Source organism: Jaculus jaculus, chromosome 3 (genome assembly GCF_020740685.1).
Source record: "Jaculus jaculus isolate mJacJac1 chromosome 3, mJacJac1.mat.Y.cur, whole genome shotgun sequence".
Classification (NCBI taxonomy): Eukaryota; Metazoa; Chordata; class Mammalia; order Rodentia; family Dipodidae; genus Jaculus; species Jaculus jaculus.
The window spans coordinates 134,287,121-134,311,448 of record NC_059104.1 but is presented as its reverse complement, the minus strand read 5'-3'; the positions used below and the strand labels follow the sequence as shown (position 1 = coordinate 134,311,448).

Here is a 24,328-nt window from a genome sequence, read left to right as displayed (position 1 = left end):
CTGAAATTTTGTACTTATTAAATTGCAACTTTTCATTCCCCCTTCCTCAGATCTAGAGAGGATATTTATTATTTTTTTTTGGTTTTTCGAGGTAGGGTCTCGCTCTAGCCCAGGCTGACCTGGAATTCACTATGTAGTATCAGGGTGGCCTTGAACTCATGGCAATCCTCCTACCTCTGCCTCCCAAGTGCTGGGATTAAAGGCGTGTGTCATCATGCCTGGCTTCAATTTTGTGTGTTTGTAGTTGTTTATTTATTTTTGAGAGAGAGAGAGAGAGAGAGAGAGAGAGAGAGAGAGAGAGGAAGAGAGAGAGAGAGAATGAGTGCATCAGGGCCTCCAGCCACTGCAAGTGAACTCCAGATGCGTGCACCCCCTGTGCGCATGTGCTTGCACATTGTGAGCTTGTGTCACTGTGCGTCTGGCTTATACAGGATCTGGAAATTCAAACATGAGTTCTTAGGTTTCCCTGGCAAGCACCTTAACCACTAAGCCATCTCTCCAGCCCAATAGTTTGTTTTTCCTGGGATAGAACTCATGGCAAGCAAATGGTCCACTACTCAGCTATACCCCCAGACTATTTGAAATGAAAAAGAAGAAGAGAGAGAGACAGTGAGAGAGGGTGGGAGAGAGAAAGCATGGACACTCCAGGGCCTCTTGCTGCCCCTTAGTGCTTCTAGTTTTATGCAACTTCCCAGTGAAACAAAGGCGCTGGAGGGAGAGCCCCTGCTCACCTACGCAGGTCCGGCAGGTGTGGTGACACTCCCCACACTTGATCAGCTCAGAGTCGAAGTAGGTGCCTGGCTCACAGTCTGGGATACAGCTGCCCCGAGCAAGGCTGTTGAAAAGAAAAAGAAGCTGGTTTCCACATCTGATCCAATACTCTAATTAAATTATTACTTGCCCTCAAATGGCTTTCACAAGAGGAAATGAAAGTCATCGGAGCACAGGGCTTTGTGTCACTAAGGTTTCCCAGCTCATGAAAGCTTGCAAAGCTGTCACTAAGCCAGCTGGAGGGCTCTGGGCCTTGGTCCTGGTGCAGGAGGCCAAGGCCTTGGGCTCTATCGAGCCCCACGCTGGCTTCTCTCTACTGCTTTCTTAAACTGTATCTGAGCCCAAGAGACGGGAGCACGGAGGTGGGTCCACTAGCAGCAAGCTGGCTCCAGGTCGCCGGTCCACATTTCCCTTGAAGGATCAGTGTTCGCAGTGTGTGAAGGGAATGTGGGTCACTGATCTGCTCGTGCTTCTCCCTTGCTTAAAGCCTTCCACTTCACAATAAACTTGAAATAAGATCCCCTCCTGGGACCTAGAAGTTGGCTGGATGTGGCTTCTGTCTTCCCTTTCACTCCACCAGTGCCTGTGTACCCCTTGCCCAGCCAGGCGGCCCAGCCAGCCATCATGGGCGCAAACTGAGCCCTATCACCCATGCAGAAACTGGCTCCACCACTACCCAGCCGTGCATCCCCAGGCAAGCCGGCCAACCCCTCTGTACCTCCGTTTCCTCCCGGTAATTGGTTCCGACAGCGTAACATTGCTCGGAAGACTCGCTGAACAATTACATGTAACTGTTTAGTGTCTGGCACACAGCAGTGTAAATAAATGTCACCTGCTATGATTTCTTTAGTTCCTGAGATTATAGTGTGTCTGATGCACACATTTTAGATAGGTTTGCCAATAAACATCGAGTAAGTGCTCCAGGCTGCATCTGTCAGATGTAGAGAATACTGCTGTGATATTATGACTTATAATTGGAAATATATGTTTGGTTTTCGTCCCAGCACAAAGCTCCTAAACCCTTTAGAATCAATAAAGTGGTAAGTGTCATTTTGCATGCTAATGAGATGACTGGTGGCTGGGGCTCATTCATGGTGGGGGCTGGTTGCCAGGTGAACAGACCATATGATCAGAAGACAGGAATTTTTTTGTCCCACCCACAACTTCAAAGGAGTGAAAGGGGCCGTGGCCATCAATAGCTAATGATGCAAAAACTCAGGCCTCCATGATGGAGTCTCCATGGAAACTCCAGGGGTTTCCAAGTTAGTGACCAAGAACACATCCACTACTTCAGAGGCTGAGGCAAGGGGACTCCTGAGAGGTCAAGGTCAGCCTGTGCTACATAGTGAGACCCTGTCTCAAACACACACACACCCCCTGTGCTGGGAGGGTGGAGTGCTCCAACTCCACAGGAATAGAAAGTCCTAGGCTCTGACCCTTCTGTAGCTTGTCCTACATACCACTTCATTTGTTTCCTTTGGAACATCTGGAGCAGGTGTAGCAAGTTAATTCTGACATACGGCCAATTGGGAGGAAAGATGGCTCACAACCTGGGACCTGATACTAGCCTTCAAAGTGGAGCCAGTTCCAGGAACTAGGATCCTCTACCTTTGGGTTTTGAGGTTATTTGCAGGTATGAGAATTGAGTTAGGCTATAGGATATTAGTGGGTGTCCACGCGCCCATGTTTTGGTGACCAGAGAGGAAGTGTGCTCCTCCGTTCAGTGGGGCGGGGGAGGGGCTGTAGGTCTGCAAGCTCCTCTGCTCTGATGGAAGATGCCTGCTTGCGACTCTTCCTCATCATGGTACCAGGGCTACTGCACAGGGCAGGGAAGTCATGTCTTTAATAACTGACATTCCCCTGAAAACCCCTCTTGCATTTATCCCCTAAAGAGATGGATGCTCAGGAAGCAGCGCTCAGCTGCTTTTCTCACTGCTTTAATGGGGCAGTGATGATTTGAAGTCAAAGCTTAAGAGGATATTGGGCAATAAAAGGAAGCTTTCTGTGGATTATGGCCGGCGATGTTTCCCTGGTTCACTTGTGGGCCTCTCTGAAAGCTTATTGCTGCTGGAACCCACTGAATCTGCCCAGTGACGGATGCCCGAGAGGCACTTTCTCCCCACAACATTTTCCTGAACTTTTCCAGTATCTGACTTTACCTTTGTCTACAGGGCACAGGCATAGGAGTCCTTGGACACCCTGGCACTTCTCTGGGAAATGGATTCCAGGGAGTTGCATCCATATAACCTCTTGTCCTTAAAATCTGCAACTTGGGGATAAGGGTCCATAGCAGGAGGCAGGCAGCCAGTGAGGCCCTACATCACCATGGTCACCGGTGGAATGTCATTTCTCTTGCAGCTCTGTTCCCACCGGAGGGTTTCCCTCCTGGACAAGCTCGTCCTCTCCCTTCTAACCCTGCCAGCAGCTCTGACACCTTGCAGGCAAGCTGCTGCTCTTGCTGACTCCCTCCCTGACTTACTTCCTCCCTCCTTTCCCATGAGGACCACAGGGTTAGTTGCCTTGGCCATGGGAGTGTCTGCTGCATAATTTCAATAGTCCACTTTCTAAGATTTTAGATAGCAACTAGTAAGGTGCATTTGACTGCACTAAATGTAGTCTGGTTGCATTAAATGATCCAAACATATACTTCAAAATATTTCAAGAAAAATCCTTAACCTAACAAAGTGTGCTTTTAAAGAAAAACATGTTGAGCTCCACAGGGCTGAGTCTCGTGGGGCAGAGAGAACCAGGAATCCACCAGGCATACCCAGGTAGCTAAGTTTTCCCACTGGGATGAAGATGCCAGAAGCTGAGGGTGGGAATAAAAGAGAAGACAGGGTGACAGAGAGAAGGGAGGGGATCCAGTAACTGTAGTCCATCCCTGCCTGGACCAAGAGGGGAAAACTGGAGTGGATGGAGTTACTGTCACAAAGGAAGGTGATGTGAGCTTTCCAGGAAGTAGCACCTTCGGCAACAAGCCCTACCACAAGCGCCAGTTCTCTAAACTTTCCCTCCAGCTTCTCCTCTTCATGGGTGACTTGCTTGGCTCCAATACTGGAGACTGAACTCAGGGTCTCACCCATGCTAGGGGAAGCACTCCACCACTGTACTACATTCCTAGCCCTAATTTTCTCTTCAATTACCCTTTAAGTAGACACATGCGTCTGACAGCCCCAGAGTCTCTGGGCTTGGGGGCCTTTGCCATTTTAGCTTCCAGGGACAGGTGCAAACTCTTGGAGATGGCAGCATCTGTACATTTTTGGCAAGTCTTGGAGACACAAAACAGTGTGGACATTGGCATTCTTCAGGTTTCGGGGTGCGGGCTCACCTGAATCCTTCCTTACAGACAGTGCACTTCTCAGGTTCATCCACACACTTTTTGCAGCTCGGGTGGCATTTAAGGCAGTGTCTCTGACCTGGAGAAAGACAGCAAGGTGAGGAAGACAGAAGGGCATGTGAGGGAATCTGATCCAGAAATGAGGTCCAGCCTGTTTGGTGAGCTTGGCATGACAACTTCTACAGTGCTGTCCCTAGAATGGATCAGGAAACAACCAGGACACATGAGACCAAATATCCAGGTGTCAGATGTGCACAGGTAACACATACTCCTTTTATGGAGTGAGTCAAAGTCCTCAATAACCTTGTTACTTTTGAGGCAATCTTATAATGGGATGCTAGGGGTTTAGGAAAGTCCTTGAACCCTAAGCCCTAGGTCTGGGTCTACTTTTTTGTTTGTTTTGGTTTTTCAAGGTAGGGTTTCACTGTAGTCCAGGCTGACCTGGAATTCACTATGTAGTCTCAGGGTGGCCTTGAACTCACAGTGATCTACCTACCTCTGCCTCCCAAGTGCTGGGTTTAAAGACATGCACCACCACGCTTGGCCTGTGTCTACTTTTAATCAAAGAATTGAATAAAATAAGATGGAAAGGATAATTATTAAATTATTATATTTAGGGAAGTACAGAACCAAGGAAAGACACCCACATGGCTTGACAGCCCACGTGGAGGGCATGGATAAAACATGAAAAGAACAGAAAAAAAAGTTCAAAGAGCTGCTGTCATGTGGGGAGCTGGAGGGGGTAAAGAGCCCATGTGGAGAGTAAGGGCTACGGGGCTCTCCCCTTGGCTCAGCAGGCAGACTGGGTGGAGGGGAAACGCATCAGCAGCTAGAGGCTCCCAAAGTGATCAGGCAGTTCAGAGAGTGCCTTCCCCTTACAGATTTATAACCTTGTGGTGGAGGGCCCTACCTCTGGCTCAGGTGAGTCAGAGGGATAGCTGTTTGGTTAGGGCTAGGGGCTGTCTCAGGAAGAGGCTAGCCATTACACCAAGTTCCAGGAGCTAAACTTGACCAACCACCATGTTTAAATCCTAGGAATGACCTCCCTCCCAGGAGGGGCCCAGGTTGTTTGTGGAAAAACAGATCTGGGGAAGAGATAAGAAGTCAGATGAGGGCTGGAGAGATGGCTTAGCGGTTAAGCGCTTGCCTGTGAAGCCTAAGGACCCCAGTTCGAGGCTCAGTTCCCCAGGTCCCACGTTAGCCAGATGCACAAGGGGGCACATGCGTCTGGAGTTCGTTTGCAGAGGCTGGAAGCCCTGGCACGCCCATTCTTTTCTCTCCCTCTATCTGTCTTTCTCTCTGTGTCTGTCACTCTCAAATAAATAAATAAGTAATTTTTTTTAAAAAAAGAAGTCAGATGATAGATACTTTGATCTCTCTGCAAGGATAGGCCCAAGACATTTTTGTTTTTTTTTAAAATTTTCAGGGCCAGTCACCATGACTGCCTAAAAGAGCTACCTGAATCCCTCTCAACCCCTTTCCAGAGGAGACTGCTCCGCTTTTGCTTAGGGTAACAGGGATCAAAGCCAATTCCTGACTGGCTGAGGACAGTTGAGTCAAATATTTTTTGGGGGTGTGTGAATATTTATATACCCAGTTGGGGAGCCCTCCTTCAGTGCTTTTACAGGGGTCTTCACTGAGGACTTCATGCCAATGCAATGAGTCAGGAAACTGTAACTAATCATCTACCTCCTGCAGAGCTCCTGGGTTTCTCCACGTCCCACCTTCCTTTGCATGCATTTTCTAGCTCACTCTCCACCACACCTCATCAAACGCTACCTCCTCCTACTATTACATGTTAGGCCTGCAAGATAAGCACAGTAGCAACACCTCTGTGCAGCCTCTCTGGCATCCCCAGGAGGTGTCACACGCGCACCACGGATGGTGGTGGAGGGCTGACTTGGCCTTGGGAAAGGGTGCTAGAGTCTGTACCGTGAAAACAATTCTGGCTGGCAGCCCAGGCAGGTGTTTGCAAAGGCTGTGAAATGTGTTTGTATGACTTGCTGATACCCCTGTAAGAGGGATTCTGGGCCCTTGATAGCTTGATATGTCTTTGAAGATTTCCTGGCTCCTTCTCCCCAGGAGGAAGAGCCACGGCGTGACGGGCTGGATCAAGGCTTTGCAGCAGGAAGCCTGAGTGCTGGGGGGAGGCTTGCTACCTGCAAAGTTTCCAGTGTCAAAAGAGTAGCTCATCTGAGAGTTGTCCCTTGGCCTTTTCACCACGCCCCCTCTTCTGTCTCCTACAAGGCCAGATGGGCTGCCCATCCCACACACCTTTCTGGGACAAGCAGGACAGCAGGACATCCGACCTCCCTGCTCTGAGTTTCAGTCCCACCCCTGTCAATACTTGTTGAGGGATTTTACTCCTTTTCAGCTTTAAGATAAAGGGAATAGTGGTCCCTCGTAGGGGTGTGGTCACCACTGTACAGAGCTTATAGAGCCCAATTCCCACCTGACAGCAGGGTCCTCTTCATTTGAATCCCAAGTTCAGCTCAACAACCCAAACTCAACCCAATTATCCAAGCATGGGCTGAGTCCCTGAACCTCACCCAGGACACCTGTCCTGGCACAGAAAAGCCCAAAGCACTGTCTTTTCTGGATAAGTGACAGGACAGGTGGCAGCATCCGCTTCTGGTGTCTGAAATGAGGCTGAGCTGTGGTCGCCTTTCTGCCCAGAGTGTTGCCAGTTGTGGACTTGTTGTCACCTTCCCTCTGGCCCAGTGAAGTTTCCAGGATCAGAACAACAAAGTGTAAAGGAAGCGGAGAGAAGACGGCTCAGACGGGGAGCTGATTCATCCATTCTGTGCCCGCCGACAGACCACTTACTTTCATCAGCATAAAGTCCCGCGGGACAGAGGGTCACACAGGTGTTCGTCTCTTGGTGGTGATAAAACCCACGGCGACAAGACAGGCACTGCGTTGGGCTCCTGCCTGTGCAGGTCTCACACCCCTTGTGGCACCGGCGACAGCGTCTTGCTGCTGTGTCCCCAAAGTAGCCCAAGGGACACTCACTCACACATTTCCTGTGGGAGCAGGCACAGAGGGTTTTAGCTCACCCTGTGTTCACCTGGCATGGTTCTTCCATGAGCTGAGGCCAGATAGCTAGGTACAAAGTGTTTGCCCAGAGGTTCGCTGCCCCTCCTGAGTCAGTACAGTGTGGATCCCAGGACCCCAGGGGGACACTGAGTGAGTGTCCTTTGCTTTGCTGGGTACAACGGGAGAGGGTCCTAGGTACACAGGAGGGGTTTGAGAGCTTGGATAAGAACAGGAGTCCAAGGCCTAAGCACTAAGGTGGTTGAGGAAGGAGGATTCTGAGTTCAAGGTCAGGTTGGGCTGCATGGGTACATAAAACCAGAGTTCTTTCCTCTCAATATGAGAAGTGCTAAGAATATGTCTGGCTTCCTGCAGGCACCATGACTTTGCTATTGGTCTTTGGGACTTTTGGCTGTAGCAAAACCCTACATTGGTGTCTGCAGGGAACAAGTCTCATGGACCATGAGGAAGGCTTCGGGATGACCGCCCCTGCCCAGCTGCAAGGTGTGCCTGTGCTTGGGAATCCTGGATATGCCCCACCTTCATTGGTACCTGGCCGGGTACACTGGCTGGCCCTTGTGACTATGCACCAGCAGTGTTGAGGCACATCTGTCACCCAGGCCCAGCAGTGTCCTGCCCTGTCACCTTGGCCTCCAGGCCAGGCATGTACAGCATGTGGCAGATGCTCAAGTAGGTTTGTGAAATGAATGAACAAAGAGCCGAGCAGCTGTGAGTCTGGCAGAAGAGGGTGAGGTGGTGGAGCAAGGTCCGGAAGCATGCGTGCTCCCCACAGAAGGGCCAGCCTGAGCTCTGGTAATTGGCGATAGGCCAGGGTACAGGTAAGATCTGCCAGAGCCCTTCTTCATGTAACACTCAGGGCTACAGGCTCCCTAGGGGGCTACCAGAAGAAGCCCACCTAGAGGCTTCAGCCTGTCCAATGGACATGCCACCTTGCTAGTACTCTGAGGCCAACAGTGTGGGGTTCTTGTGTGTATGGATTTATGAGAAAGAGGCAGAGGCAGATTTTAGATAGATAGATGAGAGAGAGAAAGAGAGGGAGGGAGAGAGAGAGAGAGAGAATGGGTGTGCCAGGGCCTCCACCCACTGCAAACAAACTCTAGACACATGCACCACTTTGTGCATCTGGTTTTATGTGGGTACTGGGGAACTGAGCTGGGGTCCTTAGGCTTTGCAGACAAGTATTTTAACCGCTGAGCCATCTCTCCAGCCCAGTGTTGGTTTCTTGAATTACACTGTAGTCTGCTGTGGGCTATGCATTCTCAATGTGATCCAATTGTCTTGCAAAAGGGTGGAGAAAGGTTTCTAAGCACAGCCACCACAGTGCGCCTTTCTGATTTATCCACAATGGACGCGTATAACGTGTGTGATTAGAACGAAGCTGCTGAGCCTTTTGTAAAGGAAAAGCGGTTAACTTCAACGCAGTTTCCTTGTTGGGTGTTACACGGCTCAACCTGAGCAGACGTAGTGCTGCGATGTGAGGCTCCGGGACATGCACAAGCAACGCCCACCCATTCATTTACCTGCTGGTCTTGACGCTTCCCAGGCTGAAGTGGACGCAGTTCAAGCATTGGTCTGCATTGGGGCCATCACAGCCTTTGTCACCACACTCGGGATGGCACACACCTTAAAGACACAAGCATTTCCTTTCATCCAGAGAGATGCTTTCTCCATCAGATCCAGTCCCACGGATCCCTGTGTCAGGCTATCACAGCCCCGCCGGGTCAGAGGAGCTTCCCTCAAGAGCGTGCTCTACAGGGGCTGAGCGGCCCAGACTACCAGGCGGGAGAGGCATCCAAGGGATATGGCCGCAGCTGGGAGCTGAATCTAGGTCCCGTGTCAGAGGGCCTGACCCTGTAGCAGGACCATTAGGAAATCAAGTGACACAGACAGTGGTGGTGGTGGTGGGGGACCAAAGTCAGAGCAGAGGTGGGGACTGACAGGCTAGAGGATGAGGTATCACAGCCTTCATACTGGGGCCAGCCACCTTGCCGATGATTTGCATTGTGAAGGACAAAACAACACAGTTGGTGGTAATACAACATTACTTAGGAAGGGGAAGAGGGACATTCCTTCCATGCCTTGTGGAATGAGCACCTGATGGGCTGCAGGGACAGAGTGGGACAAAACAAAAGCATGGCAATGGGTGAGACACCTGTGGCTGTGGCCTGGGCTCCTTTCTGCAGCCTTCAGTTCTGGCTTCCCTCATGCCGCCTGTTTTTAGTAAGCCACTATTGTCTTCCCAAAAATCTCCTCAGGCCCCTAAAGTCTAACTGTGGGCCCGTGTTGTTGGAAAAGCCATGGAAACTAGGGGGGAGCTCAGCAGATTCCAGGGTCCTACAGGGATGAGTGTCTTAACTGTTCACCCCATCAGGTTGGAAAGGGCATGTCTGTAGGTATCCTCTTATCCTGGTCTGCAGAAGTGACACAGCAGTGAAGTCAGCCTGTGTGTGTGTGTGGGGGGGGGGGAATGGGGGATTCCTGGCTGTCCCATTGGCCCTCCCCTTCTTATAGGGAAATGACGAGGGAAGCCTCCCTGGTGCTTGGAGGAGACACGGGGAAGGGCTGAGTGGGCATCAGGAAGGCTCTGGGAGTTTTGGAAGGAAAAAGTCTTCTGCAAGGCTGCTGTTGTCAGAGGGGGTGGGAGTGGGTTCAGAAGCAAAGAGGAGTTAACTTGTTGGCCACCCGCATTTCATGGGGGACATGAGCAAAGACAAAAGCCCTCATTCTCCCAGCCCACAATGGGTCTTTGCTGAGGAACACAAAGGCCTCTTCATTCACCCTTCAAGAGTCTCCAGGCCTTCCCAATGTAAGACTCAAGCTATTTTGCTTCTCCTGCTAAGGTTCACTGTTGTTGGTATTTCCCCATTCTTGCTGTGGGTCCCCAGTTGCCCTGTTCCTACTATGAGCCCCTTCTAAGCTAATATCTTCCCCAGGGCATTCTAGATGGACTTCTCCAAGTGGCTGCTAGCCCATTCTATGCTCTAGATATGTCTGCCACTTCTAAAGTTTAGCACTTGAGCCACCCTCTCCCCAACTCCTGCCTGATAGTTTTACCACTCTGGAGTTTCTTGTCATCTGACTGCTTCTTGTCCACCTCATCCCAGGTCACTCGTGGGGAAGCCTCAGACCTTCTTGCTCCACCATGCTATTGTCTTTGGTTACCCACCAACCCCAAAGTACACGAGCTTAGTCATGGGGTTTCCACCTTCCTTCCAGGCATGGCTCCTCTGCTGTGACCTCAATGACTTCCCTCTTGTCTTCTCCTACAAGAGCTTTCTCTCTAAGGCAGTGGGTCTGTCTTGCTTAATAACAGATGTCTCTATTTTAATGGAATTGAGGGTGGTGGAGAAGGAGATGAGCCTCATTTCCTCACTTTTCCAGTGCCGGGAATGGCCCTTGGTGCTGTGTGCCCCCAGCACCTAGACCACATTTGGCACAGAGCAGGCGTACACAAAGTATTTTCCGGGGGTGTTGGGAGGGCTGAAGTATGAGAGTGGAAGGGAGTAGAAAAAGTACAGGAAGTCCTCATGATCTCCATAGAGAATGTTCTAGCATGTCCCAGAATAGGGACAGACTTGGAGAGGAGCCTTGACTGGTACTTCTAACACTGGTCTAAGGGATCTGGCTGTCACCTCCACTCACCTGTCCCCTTTGGACCTCTCTGCAGTAGAAAGTTTCCTCAACAATCCTGAGAGGAGCCCCTTGCAAGCTAAGAGGTCCACCTGAGAGTAAAGGCAGAATTCTGACATAGCATCAGGGGCGTAGGCAGCAGCCAGCCCCCACCTGGACAGGTCATCATAAAGCAATGCTCATCCAAGAGTGGAGGACTGCACCATAAAACTCTGCAAACCAACAACCAACATGTATGTAGCTCTCTGAATGTTTAAAAATCAAATATCCAGATTCATCTCACCCATGAAACATTCTGAATTAAATCCACCTGGCTGGTCATCTAATCCCAATCATTCCTTTCTACCTAGGAATGTTCTGGTACAGCTGTAACTCATTCTCTGGATGAACAATCTGTAATTAGGTCTGTTTTTCCTCCTTCCTCAATTAGCTGAAATTTACTCCAAGACCCACAGGCTTCCTGGGTCGCTGGCTAGCACTCAAAGCAGAAGCTCCCAGTAAAAGGGGAGCTTGATGAGTGCGCAGGAAGGGCTGGCTAACAGCTGATCCCAACCCCATGGGGTTAACTGGCACAGTTACTTTGAAAATCTCACCTTCACTTCTTTGTGGAGATTCGGGATTAGGAAAAGCACTGCTCCCTCTCTCTTTTCTTTCCAGTACTAAGGGGTTGAACCTAGGACCTAGCAAAAGCTAGGCAAGTGCTCTATCACTGAGGTAGATTGCCAACACTTATTTTGTTTTATGACAGGATTTCTGTAAGCTGACCAGGCTGGCTTTGAACTCATTCTGGAGTCCAAGGTTCTGGGATTACAGTCTTGTATCACGAGGCCCATTCATCTTCCTTTGCTCAGTGACTGCTTCTTTCCCGAAGCCTGGGCTCCTGTCCACTCCCACAACAGATCTGTGCTGGCCTCTTGGCTTGTAAGAAACTTTGCAGCATCCTGACCACAGCTTCAGAAGTGCCGCCTACCTGGAATCCTCGCTTTGCCTGCTACAGATAAAGCCAGCCCAGGGTCTGCTCTTTAATCAGGCATCCTGGTGAGGCTCTGGGGAGCGTCCACCTGCACTGCCACCACCAGAGAGCTCTGTCACAGTAGGCTGGCCCTCACCTCAGGCTGCACCATAGCCACTAATGTTTTCTCTGTGCCTCACCCTGCCCCCTGCGGCTGCCACCCTTCCTTCTGCAAGGCCCTTTGGTCTCCAGTTCTCTTGTTCTCTGGCTCCCCTCGCTGATGTCACACCCCTTTATTTTTACCCCAGGAACTCTAAAATCCACTGCTACCTTGGCCTACCAGCTGCCCTCACCTGGAGAATAACTGGCTGACTTCTCTGCCTCTATTCTCAGGGAGTAAGGATGCCTAAGAAGGCCATATGGTCTACTTCGCAGTGCTCCCTTTGCAAGGGCTCTCCCAGGAGTCTGGTCTAGATTAGGATGGGTGGAATGTGTCCTTCATAGGTTCATGAACTGAAAACCTGGTCCTCAGTGGGGCAGTGTTGATGTGATGAAACCTCTAGGGGTGTGACGGTTAACCTTGTTTATCAAATGACTGGATAGAGAGATAGGAGATAAAACACCTCCAGGTGTGTCTGCAAGGGGGTTTCCAGGGATGACTAGACCAATGAAGACTGGGCCTAGTCAGTGGCTTAATCCATTGGTGGATTAAAAATGTAAATAGATTATTGGGAGGTGGAACTATGGAGTTGGGGCATAGTTGCAGGGAGTGTGTTACTGGGGACACTGTCCTCTTCCTGTCTTTCCTCTCTGCTTCCTGGCTGCCATGAGGGAAGCAGCTCTGCTCTACTAAACTCTCTCCACCATGATGTTGGATGTTCTGTCCCACTTCCTAGAGTGATGGGGCCAAGCAACTATGGGCCAAAACCTCTGAAACCAAAAGTCAAAATAAATCTTGTCTCCTTTTAACTCTTTCTCTTGGTATTTATCCCAGTAATGAAAAACTAACATGTAGTGCAAGATAATTAGGTCCCTAATGGTGCTGCCCTTAGAAGGGATTGATACTAACTCATGGGACTGAGTTCTAGCAGGAGCAGATTGTTATAAAGTGAGGCCACTTCATCCCTCAGCCGCTCCACTCTTATGCATCTTCATTGTCTTTGCTGCTTTGCCCCCGTGATGCAGGAAAGGGAACCTCCTGGGTAGACGTGGCTCTCTTCATCTTGCACTTCCAGACCCTTATGTGGGTTAAATGTATGTGTGTGTGTATATATATATATATGTTTTTTCGAGGTAGGGTCTCACTCTAGCCCCAGATGGCCTGGAATCCACTGAGTAGTCTCAGGCTGGCTCCAAATTCATGATTATCCTACCTTTAACCCCAGAACTCCTACCTCCTGAGTGCTGGGGTTAAAGGCATGAGTCACCATGCCTGGATAAGTTTATATGTTTATATAGATTGGTTTTTTGTGGTAGGGTCTCATTCTAACTCAGGCTGACCTGGAATTTACTATGTAGTCGCAGGGTGGCCTTGAACTCACAGCAATCCTCCTATCTCAGTCTCCTGAGTGCTGGGATTAGAGGTGTACTCCAACAAGCCTGATGTGTTAAATTAATTAATGTTGTTTTGGTTTTTCCAGGTAGGATTTTGCTCTAGCCCAGGCTGAACTGGAATTCATTATGTAGATTCAGGTTGGCCTCGAACACACAGCAATCCTCAGCCTCTGAGAGCTGGGATTAAAAGCATGTACTACCACACCTGGCTTACCAACTTTTGTTTTTATCTTTTTTTTTTTTTTCGAGGTAGGGTCTCACTCTAGCTCAGGCTGACCTGGAATTCACTCTGCATTCTCAGGGTGGCCTTGAGCTCATGGCAATCTCTTACATCTGCCTCCCAAGTGCTGGAATTAAAGGTGTGCGCCACCACACCTGGCTGGCTTGTTTTTATCTTTATAAGTACTCAGCATTGCAGATTTTGTTTTAGCAAAAGAAAGCAGACTAATGCAATGCCTGGCACCCCTTTCAGGTGTCCTATTTTCCTATGGAGGACCATCTTGCCTGCCACTAATTGGGGCTCTTGATGTGCACAACTGCTCCCTGATCTTCCACCTTTGCCCCTTGCTCGCCTCCTCTGCTTCTTTTCCCAGGGAGCACTGCTTCTCCATCTATCCTGTCTGCTCCCTATCCCCTGCTGCTGGCTCCTGGGACCACTGTTCAGACTCCTTGTCCTTACTGATGTGGCAATGGCTTTCTTGTGCTCAGGGTCTGGGTGGTGCCTCTCTGTCCTACTTCCTAGAGTGAGTGTCAGCATGGTTTGCCCACAGCCTGTTGTCTACCTTCTGAAAGCCATGGCCCACATCCTCCTTGCCCTTGCCTTGAATTCTCTGTTCCTGACTTTTCTTCCTTGGCCTCTCATTCTTTGGTACCCTCTGATTTTTTTTTTTTTTTTTTTTGAGGTAGGGTCTCACTCTGGCCCAGGCTGACCCAGAATTCACTATGTAGTTTCAGGGTGGCCTCAAACTCATGGCAATCCTCCTACCTCTGCCTCCGAGTGCTGGGATTAAAGGCGTGTGTCACCACACCTGGCTTCCTCTGATTTTTAAACCCTCTGTCACTCTGTCCTGGTCTCTGGACAAGGATTTTATCCAATAAGGGCATCACCCTTCCAATAAACCTCAAGATTGCAGGGAACTTTCCTGAGAGCCAGGAACGCATTGGATTTCCATGGAAACCCCTTCCTCCATCCAGGCTGTGCTGGGTCAGGGGACCAAGTGATTCCGAGAGCAGAACAGTGTGATGGTGAGGTGCCAGTATGCATGAGTGAAGTCAATAGCAGATTTTGAGGGGAAAAAAATCAGTTCTTTATTAATAATTACTGAATCTTGCCAGTGTATAAATCACAGGGGAAAACAGAGCAGATTGGTCCATACATAATTCAATGCTCTGTTTTAAAAGGAGTTGTAAAAGAAATTTAAAATAGAATCACCCATAATTTATGCTTGATCTGTATTGGTGGAGTTCCCCATTTAGTTATCCATATACAGAGATAACACCCATCATTTGTCAAGCAGCCAGAACATTTAGTTAGGAAAAATATGCCCAACCAGAAACATCCAGTGCCGCGCAAACTGCTGAAGGGTGGCTCAGCGGGAGAGAAACCCCCTTTGACTTTTGTGCTAATGAAATCTGTCCCTAGCTTGGTGGCTGGAGGTGTCCAAAGCCACCTGTACCTACTGAGGTTCTCGGCTGCCTTGCAAATGAGCCAGCGGTCTTGAGGCAGAGGCAGACTGTCAATGGGATGCCACAGCAAAAGGAATCACGGAGGTGTCTTTATGTGTTGTGAGATTTAAAAATGTTTTAGCAGAGTTGGGGAGATAGCTCAGTGGTTAAAGGTACTTGCTTGCAAAGCCTGCTGGCCGAGGTTCAATTTACCAGTACCCACACAAAGCCGGATGCATCAAGTGACATATGCATCTGGAGTTTGTTTACAGCAAGAGGGCCTGGCACGCCCATTCTTAATCTCTCTCTCTCTCTCTTTCTCTCTGCTTGCAGATAAGTAAATGAAAATGCATTTATTTTTCAATTTTTGCATAGCATCAGTGTGTGCCTGCACTGACATAATCTCTAGACACCCTTGTTAGGCCTTAACCCAGTTTTTCTGGGTTGTCACATCTCAACCACTACTCCTTTCTCAGTTTTGTGGGGGTAACCCAAGTTTCCTGAGCCCTTCTTAGTAATTGTGTACCTCCCACATACTGGCCACTAAAAGTGGGTGGATTTGAGGGAGTCAGGAGGCTGAGTCATGTGATGAGAGCCTTTAAGGAAAGGGATGACCCTGGAAGTGGCTTAGTAACCAGGGGCAAGTCCCATTTCTGGTTGGGCATACAGGTGATCATTGTCCCAGCCTGGAAAGGTTAGAGAATACTTACTGATTTGAAGCATACTTACTGGTCTGTAAAATATTAGGAGAGCCTTGGGTGGAAGGAGCTGTGTGAGTGCAAATTACCATCATTATTAAAACTTCCAGGTATGACCGGTTACAACCATAACCCCCGCCTTTCGTCAGGAAGGGCCCACCTTTGAGAGCCACAGTGGAAAGCAAACTCAGGAGGCTAGCCATTCCTTTGGCGTCTGGTTCCTTACCTGTGTAATCTTCCTCATCCTCAGGCGTTTCGGCTTGAGATGGTGAGCCAGCCGTCTTGGATGGCTCTAGTTCTGGGGTTGAGATCTCCAGCGTCCTCGAGCGGGACTGATGGGAGCTGAAGGTGCGGTATGGGTGCTCCGCTGTGCCATATAAAATGAGGCTCCATTCTTTCAGCTTTCCTGGAAGGCACCAACATCACAGTCACCCTGGGAAGCTCTAAATACACTCCAGGCTCCTCAGCTTGTACAAAGGCCCCCACTGGACACTCAAAAAATAAAAGCATTAGGTATTGTCCTGCTCTTCCTTCCTCAGCAGGCTTTGCCCACGACTTTCACTTCCTGTTCACCTGCTGACCAGGTGAGCCTACCACCTGTGGCTCTGGCCGCACAGCTCCTTCCTGTAAGTCAGGATCCTCTATGCCTGTGCCATTGAGCTGCAGCACCAATTAGGGACCTAATTATCTTGCACTCCATGTTAGTTTTGCATCACTAGGACAAATACTTCATGACCTTGCTGGGGAGGGGGCTTGGCTGAGTTGGACATTGTGGTTTTAGAAGTGTCTGTGGGTCCCTGCCTGGTCTCACTACAGCCTTCTTCAAAGATGTTCTCACCACTTGGCCAGAGCTACTTGCCCCTTTGAAATATCCAGTGGGCAAACTGGGTACCAGGCCTGGCCAAAAGCCTTACCCGGTGACCTCCCAGGGGAAGCTATGTTTCACTAAGAGGCCCAGGAGGATTTGGTCTCAGGCTCATCTGTCCCTCAGGAAGAGAGGGAGTGAGGGGTCCTGGGAGTATCCATGTTGGTACAAACCCACATACCTATAGAGGCTGAGGCAGGAGAAACATGCTTGCCAGCAGAAGACTGCATGGCAACATGCGGATCTGTGAGAAGACGTAGCCTCCAGTGTGAGGGCTCTCAGGCTGCCACGGGGCTCAGGGACCTTGCTCTACTCCTTTCTTCCATGTGGAAATGATGGCCCATGTGGCAGGTCTCCTCAAGTGTAAAGGGAGGTGGGAAGCCAGACCTGCAAGTCCTGTGAGCATGCGCGTGTGCGTGTTATATGCTGGGCATGGAACCCAGGACCCTGCACATGCTAGGCAAGCACTCTAGCACTGACTTAATGCCCAGACCTTGAGGCGAACTTCTGATGTCATAAAACACACTATAAAGCAGCTAATATGCATCTGTTGGTCGGCTTGCTCACAGACCACCTTTATATACCTCCTTTCCTTGTGATGGCATCTCTAGCATTCAGAGTAACATCACTGTCATCCACACACAGATAAGGGGCCAAAGTACAGCGTGACCTGCCAAGGACTCATTGTTCATGCTGAATGGACTCTGTGCTGTCCCTCCCCTCAGGGTTTATCTGTAACTGGACCTCCCAACCCAAAAAAGCACCTCACCAAAGCCTGCCTGTGACCAGATGGGGACAGTGTCTTTGCCAGCTAGCTAAAAGTCTGTGTCAGCCATGAACACTTCTGGCTTTTACTTCCTTCCTGGCGTGTTTCTCTGCACTTATGATGCCGTAGGCAGGGGCAGCAATGAACTCGCCCACTGGTATGTGCGGGGTTTCAGCGTCACTTACTTCACACACCCTATGAACTCCCGTATCTTTGCTCCAAATGGCAAGCACCTGCCTCTAGAGATCTGTCCCGAGACTGCTTTTGTAATGTGCGTAGCTCTGCCAGGACAAATTTATCTTTTGCTCCAATTCTGGGCAACCTTTAGGCTCTGTAAATCCCAGCAGAAGGGCCATGTTCAATGTACTAAGCACCCCAGTGACCTGCCAGGTCCCAAAGGAGAAATGGGACTGGGGGAGGGAGACAGGCAGGCGTGGCCTTGCAGCTCACCACACCAGACCACACCACACCAGACCACACCACACCACACCACACCAGACCACACCAGACCACACCACACCACACCACACCACACCAGACCACACCACACCACACCACACCACACCGCAGGGCGGTGCTATTTGAAATGGTGCTAGACTCCAGTTCAGTTACACAGTGTGGCACGTGAGTAGCAGCACTGTTTTGTTTTAACTGGTCCCAAACCTTATTACCCACAAGCTGCCTGCTGTCCTTGAAATGTGTCCCCACCCCCAGCAAAGCTCAACTGTTGCAAAGGTACTCTCCAAATTCACTAGTGATACCTGGAAATGGGACCTTTAAGTGATTAGGATTAAGAGTCTCACGAAAGTGTGGCCCCATGATGGTATTAGTAGCTATGTAAGGACAGGAAGGAAGAACAGAGCCAGCACACTTGCTCTGACAACCATCGGATGTCCTTCTTCACGTTAAGATGCAGCCAGAAAGCCTTACTAAATGCTAGTGACATGCTCCTGGACTTCATAGCTTCCAGAACCATAAACCAAGCAAACCTCTAGTCATTTCAAATTACCCAGTCTCAGGTAATTTGTGATCATCATAGAAAAGAGGCTGTTTTCACTCTGTGTTGCCAAGCCTCTCCTGACCTGTGCAGCATTCAAGGATGCAGGGAAGGTTCTTCTACTTGAAGAAGCAGACCTTCTCCTACTGCATGGTCTCCCAAAGGGCCTGTTTCCTTTAGACACAAAGTGGCTCATCTCCCTAACACATTTCCTAACCCAGATGGCACACTGACTGGGGCACAGTGAGAAGTGCTTCACCAAGCTCCAGGTGCTGAAAACACAGTCCTGGTGATGGATATTCATCTGTCCTCAACTTCTCAGGGGAAGATTAAAGCTAGATTTCAAAACCACAAGGAATCTAGGCTCTTTAACTACCGAATGATGGACTATGATTAAAGTGGGAAGGCAATGACTAAAGGATAGAGATTGAACTCTGTAAGTTATAATTTCAGCTGAAATTTATCCCAACCCTATAGGATGTTGCCAAAAATACACACCAATGACCTACTCACTGAAATTAGATTCTTATTTTTGGATACAGTCTTGGTGGGCCAAACAAAAGAAGCTGCTCTGTATTCTGGATCAATGGTGTACCTGAGTAGAGAGAGAGAGAGAGAAGAGCTCCCAGGAACCTCCTTGAGGGAGGGCACAGAAGGGGAGAGGCTGCATCTCTGAATGGGTGAGACTCTTTTTTACTATATCCCCTTGGACTAACTTTCTCAAACTACAAGCATCTATCAGATTTTCTGTTCATATACATTGTAAAAAGGTATAAGTAAATTTAAAAATAAAGGGCTGGAGAGATGGCTTAGCAGTTAAGGTGCTTGCCTGTGAAGCCCAAGGATGCAGGTTCAATTCCCCAGTATCCATATAAACCAGCTACACAAGGTGGTGCATGTGGCTGGAGTTTCTTTGCAGTGGCTGGAGGCCTGGCAAGCCCATTCTCTGTCTATATGCCTCTTCCCCTCTATCTCCCTCCCTCCCCTTCTGTCTTTCAAATAAATTTAAAAAAAATCTATGAATAAAATAGTTGCATGGTCAAAGAAAGGACATTAAAAGGCAAGAATATGTGAGTCCTTTATGTTTCTACATAAGTAATATAAATGGTTCATAGTTATAAAAGTTATAAAAGGCAATACAGGGCTGGTGAGATAGCTCATTGGTTAAAGCACTTGCCTGCAAAGCCTAAGGACCCAAGTTCAATTTCCTAGTACCAACATAAAGCCAAATGCACAACAAGATGGCTCATTCATTTGGAGTTTGTTTGCAGTGGCTCGAGGTCCTGGCATGCCCATTCTCTCTCTATCTGCCTCTTTGTCTCTCTTATACCCTCTCTCAAATAAATAAAATATTTTTTAAAATGATTTTTTTGTTTATTTTTATTTATTTATTTGAGAGAGAGAGAGAGAAAGAGAGAGAGAGAGGGGCAGGCAGATAGAGAGAATGGGCATGCCAGGGCCTCCAGCCACGGCAAATGAACTCCAGATGCATGCGCCCCCTTGTGCATTTGGCTAAAATGGGTCCTGGGGAATTGATCCTTGAACCAGGGTCCTTAGGCTTCACAGGCAAGCACTTAACCACTAAGCCATCTCTCCAGCCCAAATAAAATATTTTTAAAAAGGCAATACATTGGAAGTGTTCCTCCCAATGGACAATGGTAGTTCCCCATTTCTTTCTCTATGTCCTTCTAAAATTGTTTTAGTCTTATTCAAGCAAATATATTCTGCCCTCCCTTTTATTATTATACCTTGTAGCCCCTGCTGTATTCTGCTTTTTGCATTAGCAATATACTTTGAGGTCACTTTCTTCTCTGCATTGCAGAGGAAGTGTTAATAATTGGAATGGTCCTCTACTGATAGGCATTTAGGTTGTTTCCAAACTTGTAATTACACACAGTGCTGGAATCTTGTAACCTGTGTTGTCACCTTGGTCACACAGGAGGGGTGCACAGAGGGGGTCATAGCAAGGCCCCCTGAAGCAACACTGTCTTTTTTTAATTTTTTAAATTTTTATTAGCATTTTCCATGGTTATAAAAAATATCCCATGGTAATTCCCTCCCTCCCCCATCCCACACTTAACACTGTCTTAATCCTGATTCTGCTCCCTCCTAGCTGAGGGGCCTTTGGGCAAGTTGCTTAATCTCTGTGTTTCAGTTTCTACTTCGAGTAGGGCTGGTAACAATTCTGTGTCACACAGCTGTCTGGGAGATTAAATGGTTAAATGCTAGTAAAGCACTTAGAACAGTGACTGATACAGGGGAGCTGACACCAAAGTGCTTGCTAAATGGACTGTGATGAACACATCATTTTGCAAGCAAGCACCTTTAACCACTGAGCTCTCTCTCCAGCCCATACATATCATTTTGTATCTTGCTTTGTTTGTTTGTGTTGAGACAAAGTCTCACAATGTGCCCCAGGCTGGCCTTGAATTCCAGAACCCTGGCTGCCTTGGGCTCCTGTGTGCTGGGATTATAGGCGTGCTTTACCATGCCTAGCTCATTTCATTATCTCTATAAAAGGACTCCTGGGCTAGATAACTAGAAGCAGGATTGAGCATCAAAAGGAGTGTGCTGGGCTGGAGAGATGGCATAGTGGTTAAGCACTTGCCTGTGAAGCCTAAGGACACTGGTTCGAGGCTCGACTCCCCAGGACCCACGTTAGCCAGATGCACAAGGGGGCGCACGCATCTGGAGTTCGTTTGCAGTGGCTGGAGGCCCTGACATGCCCATTCTCTCTCTCTCTCTCTCTCTCTCTCTCTCTGCCTCTTTCTTTCTGTGTCTGTTGCTCTCAAATAAATAAAATAAACAAAAAAATTAAAAAATAAAAGAGTGTGCTTCTGGCAGCCAGGGCCCAGGAGAAACCATGGAGGAACGAGCGAGATGAGCAACAATGCTGCTTCCATGGCAAGCGGGACAACCTGTGCCGGGGTGATGAGACAGGCGCTGAGGGTACTCAACATGGAAGTTGCCGAGAGCTCAACACTAAAGTAAACTTAAAGCACACCCACCAAGGCTCAGGGAAATTTGTGGAAGTGGGGCTGCAGAAAGAATGTACGAGCCACAGGGTGGGAAGGAATATCCAGAGACATAGCCCTCCCCACAATGACAGACTGCTTCCCTCACAACTCATAACCTACAACTCCATGGTGAATACCAACCATCCCACTAAGGAGGGTCCTCAGTGAAGTGGGGGCAGGGAGGAAGGAAATGATGGTACTGACATATGATGTGTCCATACAAAGTTTATAAATAATAATAATAAAATACCCCCCCCCCAAAAAAAAAGGAGTGTGCCTCCTAACAGCCTGGGATTGGCAATCTGATAGATTTTTATTATTTATTTGAGAGAGAGAGAGAGAGACAGAATGGGCACACCAGGGCCTCTAGCCACTGCAAACAAACTCTGGACACATGCACCACATTGTGCATCTGGCTCACGTGGGTCCAGGGGAATTGAACCTAGATCCTTTGGCTTTGCAGGCAAGTGCCTTAACTGCTAAGCCATCTCTCTAGGCCCAATGTAGTTTAAAGAGATTAATTTTGCATTTATATGTGAAAAGTTGAGCATCTTTTCATATGATTAAGAGCATTATAAACATCATTCTGATTTGATAGAATTGGAAGTGGTTTCTAAGCTCAGAATCATGAGTGTCCAGATGGATATAAGCACACTGAAGCCACGCTTGCAATGAGCCCAAACAACAAAAGGCATTTTGCTCACATGTTTTTACTTTTGTTTCTTCTATCAGTAAGATATTTATGAGCTCCTCCGAGGGCCCAAGCAGCAACCTAAGGACCCACAGGACTGCGAAATAGGAGCAAAGAAACACAGCTGGCAGGGAGAGGGCGGCGGGACAACGAAACTACACATGCCCCCACAGGCTGATTCCCTTTCCTAACAGGTATAATGTTCACAACTTGTCCTAAGGTTTCGTGTCAATTCTCAATACAGTTCTCTCCTTTCTCTTGTACTTCACTGCTCTTTGCACTTGCCCTACCAAGGGAACTTGCTACAGTCTAGACTACTTTGTTTTTCCTGTCTTCATAAGACATACAGACAACTCATTCCACAATATGGGAAAAACATGCATGGCATAAAATATGTGGCAGGAGGTTGAAATATGACTCTTTTAAAGTTATTTTCTGTTACTTATAGAAGACAAATTATTAAATATTGAAATATATAAAGAGGAAAATAAAAATCATCTATAACTCTTTTGACATTTTTTCAAGCTATTTTCCATGCATGTATTTTTTATGTAATATGTCATCCCCCACTTTGAATTGTGCTTATTACATTCAAGAGTTATTAACTTGTTTATTGTTTTCATGGAATGTGCATTTCTTTCTTTCTTTCTTTTTTTTTTTTTCCCGAGGTAGAGTCTCACTCCAGCTCAGGCTGACCTGGAATTCACTATGTAGTCTCAGGGTGGTCTTGAACTCATGGCAATCCTCCTACCTCTGCCTCCCCAGTGCTGGGATTAAAGGCATGTGCCACCACACCCGGTGAATGTGCCTTTCTTACACCAAAGCTTTATTTATTTATTTATTTATTTATTTATTTATTTATTTTTTGAGGTAAGGTCTCATTATAGCCCAGGCTGACCTGAAATTCACTATGTAGTCTCAGTCTGGCCTTGAACTCAGTGATGCTCCCATATCTTTGCCTCCTGAGTGCCATATGTGTGCATGAGAAAGAGAGCGAGAGAGCGCGCGCGAGAGTGAGTGAGGAGCGTATGGGCGTGTTTGTGTCTTGCAGCTGCAAACAAACTCCATTTGCATGTGCCACGTTATGCATCTAGTTTTACTTAGGTTCTGGGGAGTTGAACCCAGCTTTGCAGGCTCTGCAGTAAGCATCTTTTTTTTTTTTTTGGTTTTTCGAGGTAGGGTCTCACTCTGGTCCAGGCTGACCTGGAATTAACTCTGTCATCTCAGGGTGGCCTTGAACTCATGGCAACCCTCCTACCTCTGCCTCCCAAGTGCTGGGATTAGAGGCATGCGCCACCACGCCTGGCCCTGCAGTAAGCATCTTTAATCAATGAGCCATCTCCCCAGCCAGTTTTTTTTTTTTAAGAAAAATATTTCACCATATGAATATAATCAATTTTTTTTTTTATGACGTAGGGTCTTACTCTAGCCCAGGCTGACCTGGAACTCACTCTGTAGTCCCAGGCTGGCCTCAAGCTCACAGAAACCCTCCTACCTCAGCTTCCTGAGTGCTGGATTAAAGGCATGTACCACCATGCCTGGCTATAACAATTTCTTCAATCAGTCTCTTACCATGAATTATAATAGAATATTTATTCCATTTCCCTTCTTTTAAGAAAACATATGCACTTGCCAGAAATATCACTAGCTCCAGTCTAGACTACTTTCTGTGGAAAGATCCTACAGTGGAAACACTGGGTCAGAGAGTAAGGTGTTGCAAGGCTTTTTACACATGGTGGCAACTGTTGCACTAGCCTGTTTGTGGTAACATAATGTTGGATTCCAGAATTATCCAGGGCAGTGAGCAGAGCCACCTGGGAAAGTCAGTTCCATAGTCATCAAATCCATCACATGGTCCTTTTCCCCATCTCCAGCCCCACTCTCTTTGAGTTAGCCAGCATGACTCAGCAAGGCACATCAAGGCAGAGACACCTGGGAAGAGTTGCTCCGAGCCCTTAGTCTTTGAGGGGTCCCTCTCCTAAAGCCAAGCCCATGCACCTCCCTACAGTGGGATGTGGCGCCCAGAGCCAGCTCCCACCACACCTGACCACTCCCCAGAAGCCATGCTCTGATGGGTTAGAGGAGACAACACATCCAGACCACGTCCGGGGCACCTCGGGGCCTAAGTCCACACTGAACAGAACTGCTGCCTACAGGCAGTGGGATTGTAGCATGTTGGTCTGCTTTAAACAAAGCATTTACCCAGGATGTATGACTTCCCAAGATCCTTGGCAAGCCTGTTGAAGTTACTGTGATAACACTCCAACTAGTACCAGGAATGCCTAGTTTCCAGAAGGGAGTCTCAAAAGATGCTCCAGTCCAAATTCTGTG

The 24,328-nt window shown here is 48.3% G+C and overlaps 1 protein-coding gene across 1 annotated transcript in view; it reads right to left on the bottom strand.

Annotated features, from left to right (window-relative positions):
- Pcsk6 (proprotein convertase subtilisin/kexin type 6) overlaps nucleotides 1–24,328 on the bottom strand; it is a 205,664-nt gene that overhangs the window by 16,878 nt on the left and 164,458 nt on the right. Inside the window, exons 14-19 of the mRNA XM_045146095.1 lie at nucleotides 15,888–16,067; nucleotides 15,693–15,731; nucleotides 8,683–8,785; nucleotides 6,935–7,131; nucleotides 4,100–4,187; nucleotides 732–835 (exon numbers count right to left, since the gene is read on the bottom strand). Coding sequence (XP_045002030.1) covers nucleotides 732–835; nucleotides 4,100–4,187; nucleotides 6,935–7,131; nucleotides 8,683–8,785; nucleotides 15,693–15,731; nucleotides 15,888–16,067 — 711 coding nt within the window. The remainder of the gene's footprint in view (nucleotides 1–731; nucleotides 836–4,099; nucleotides 4,188–6,934; nucleotides 7,132–8,682; nucleotides 8,786–15,692; nucleotides 15,732–15,887; nucleotides 16,068–24,328) is intronic.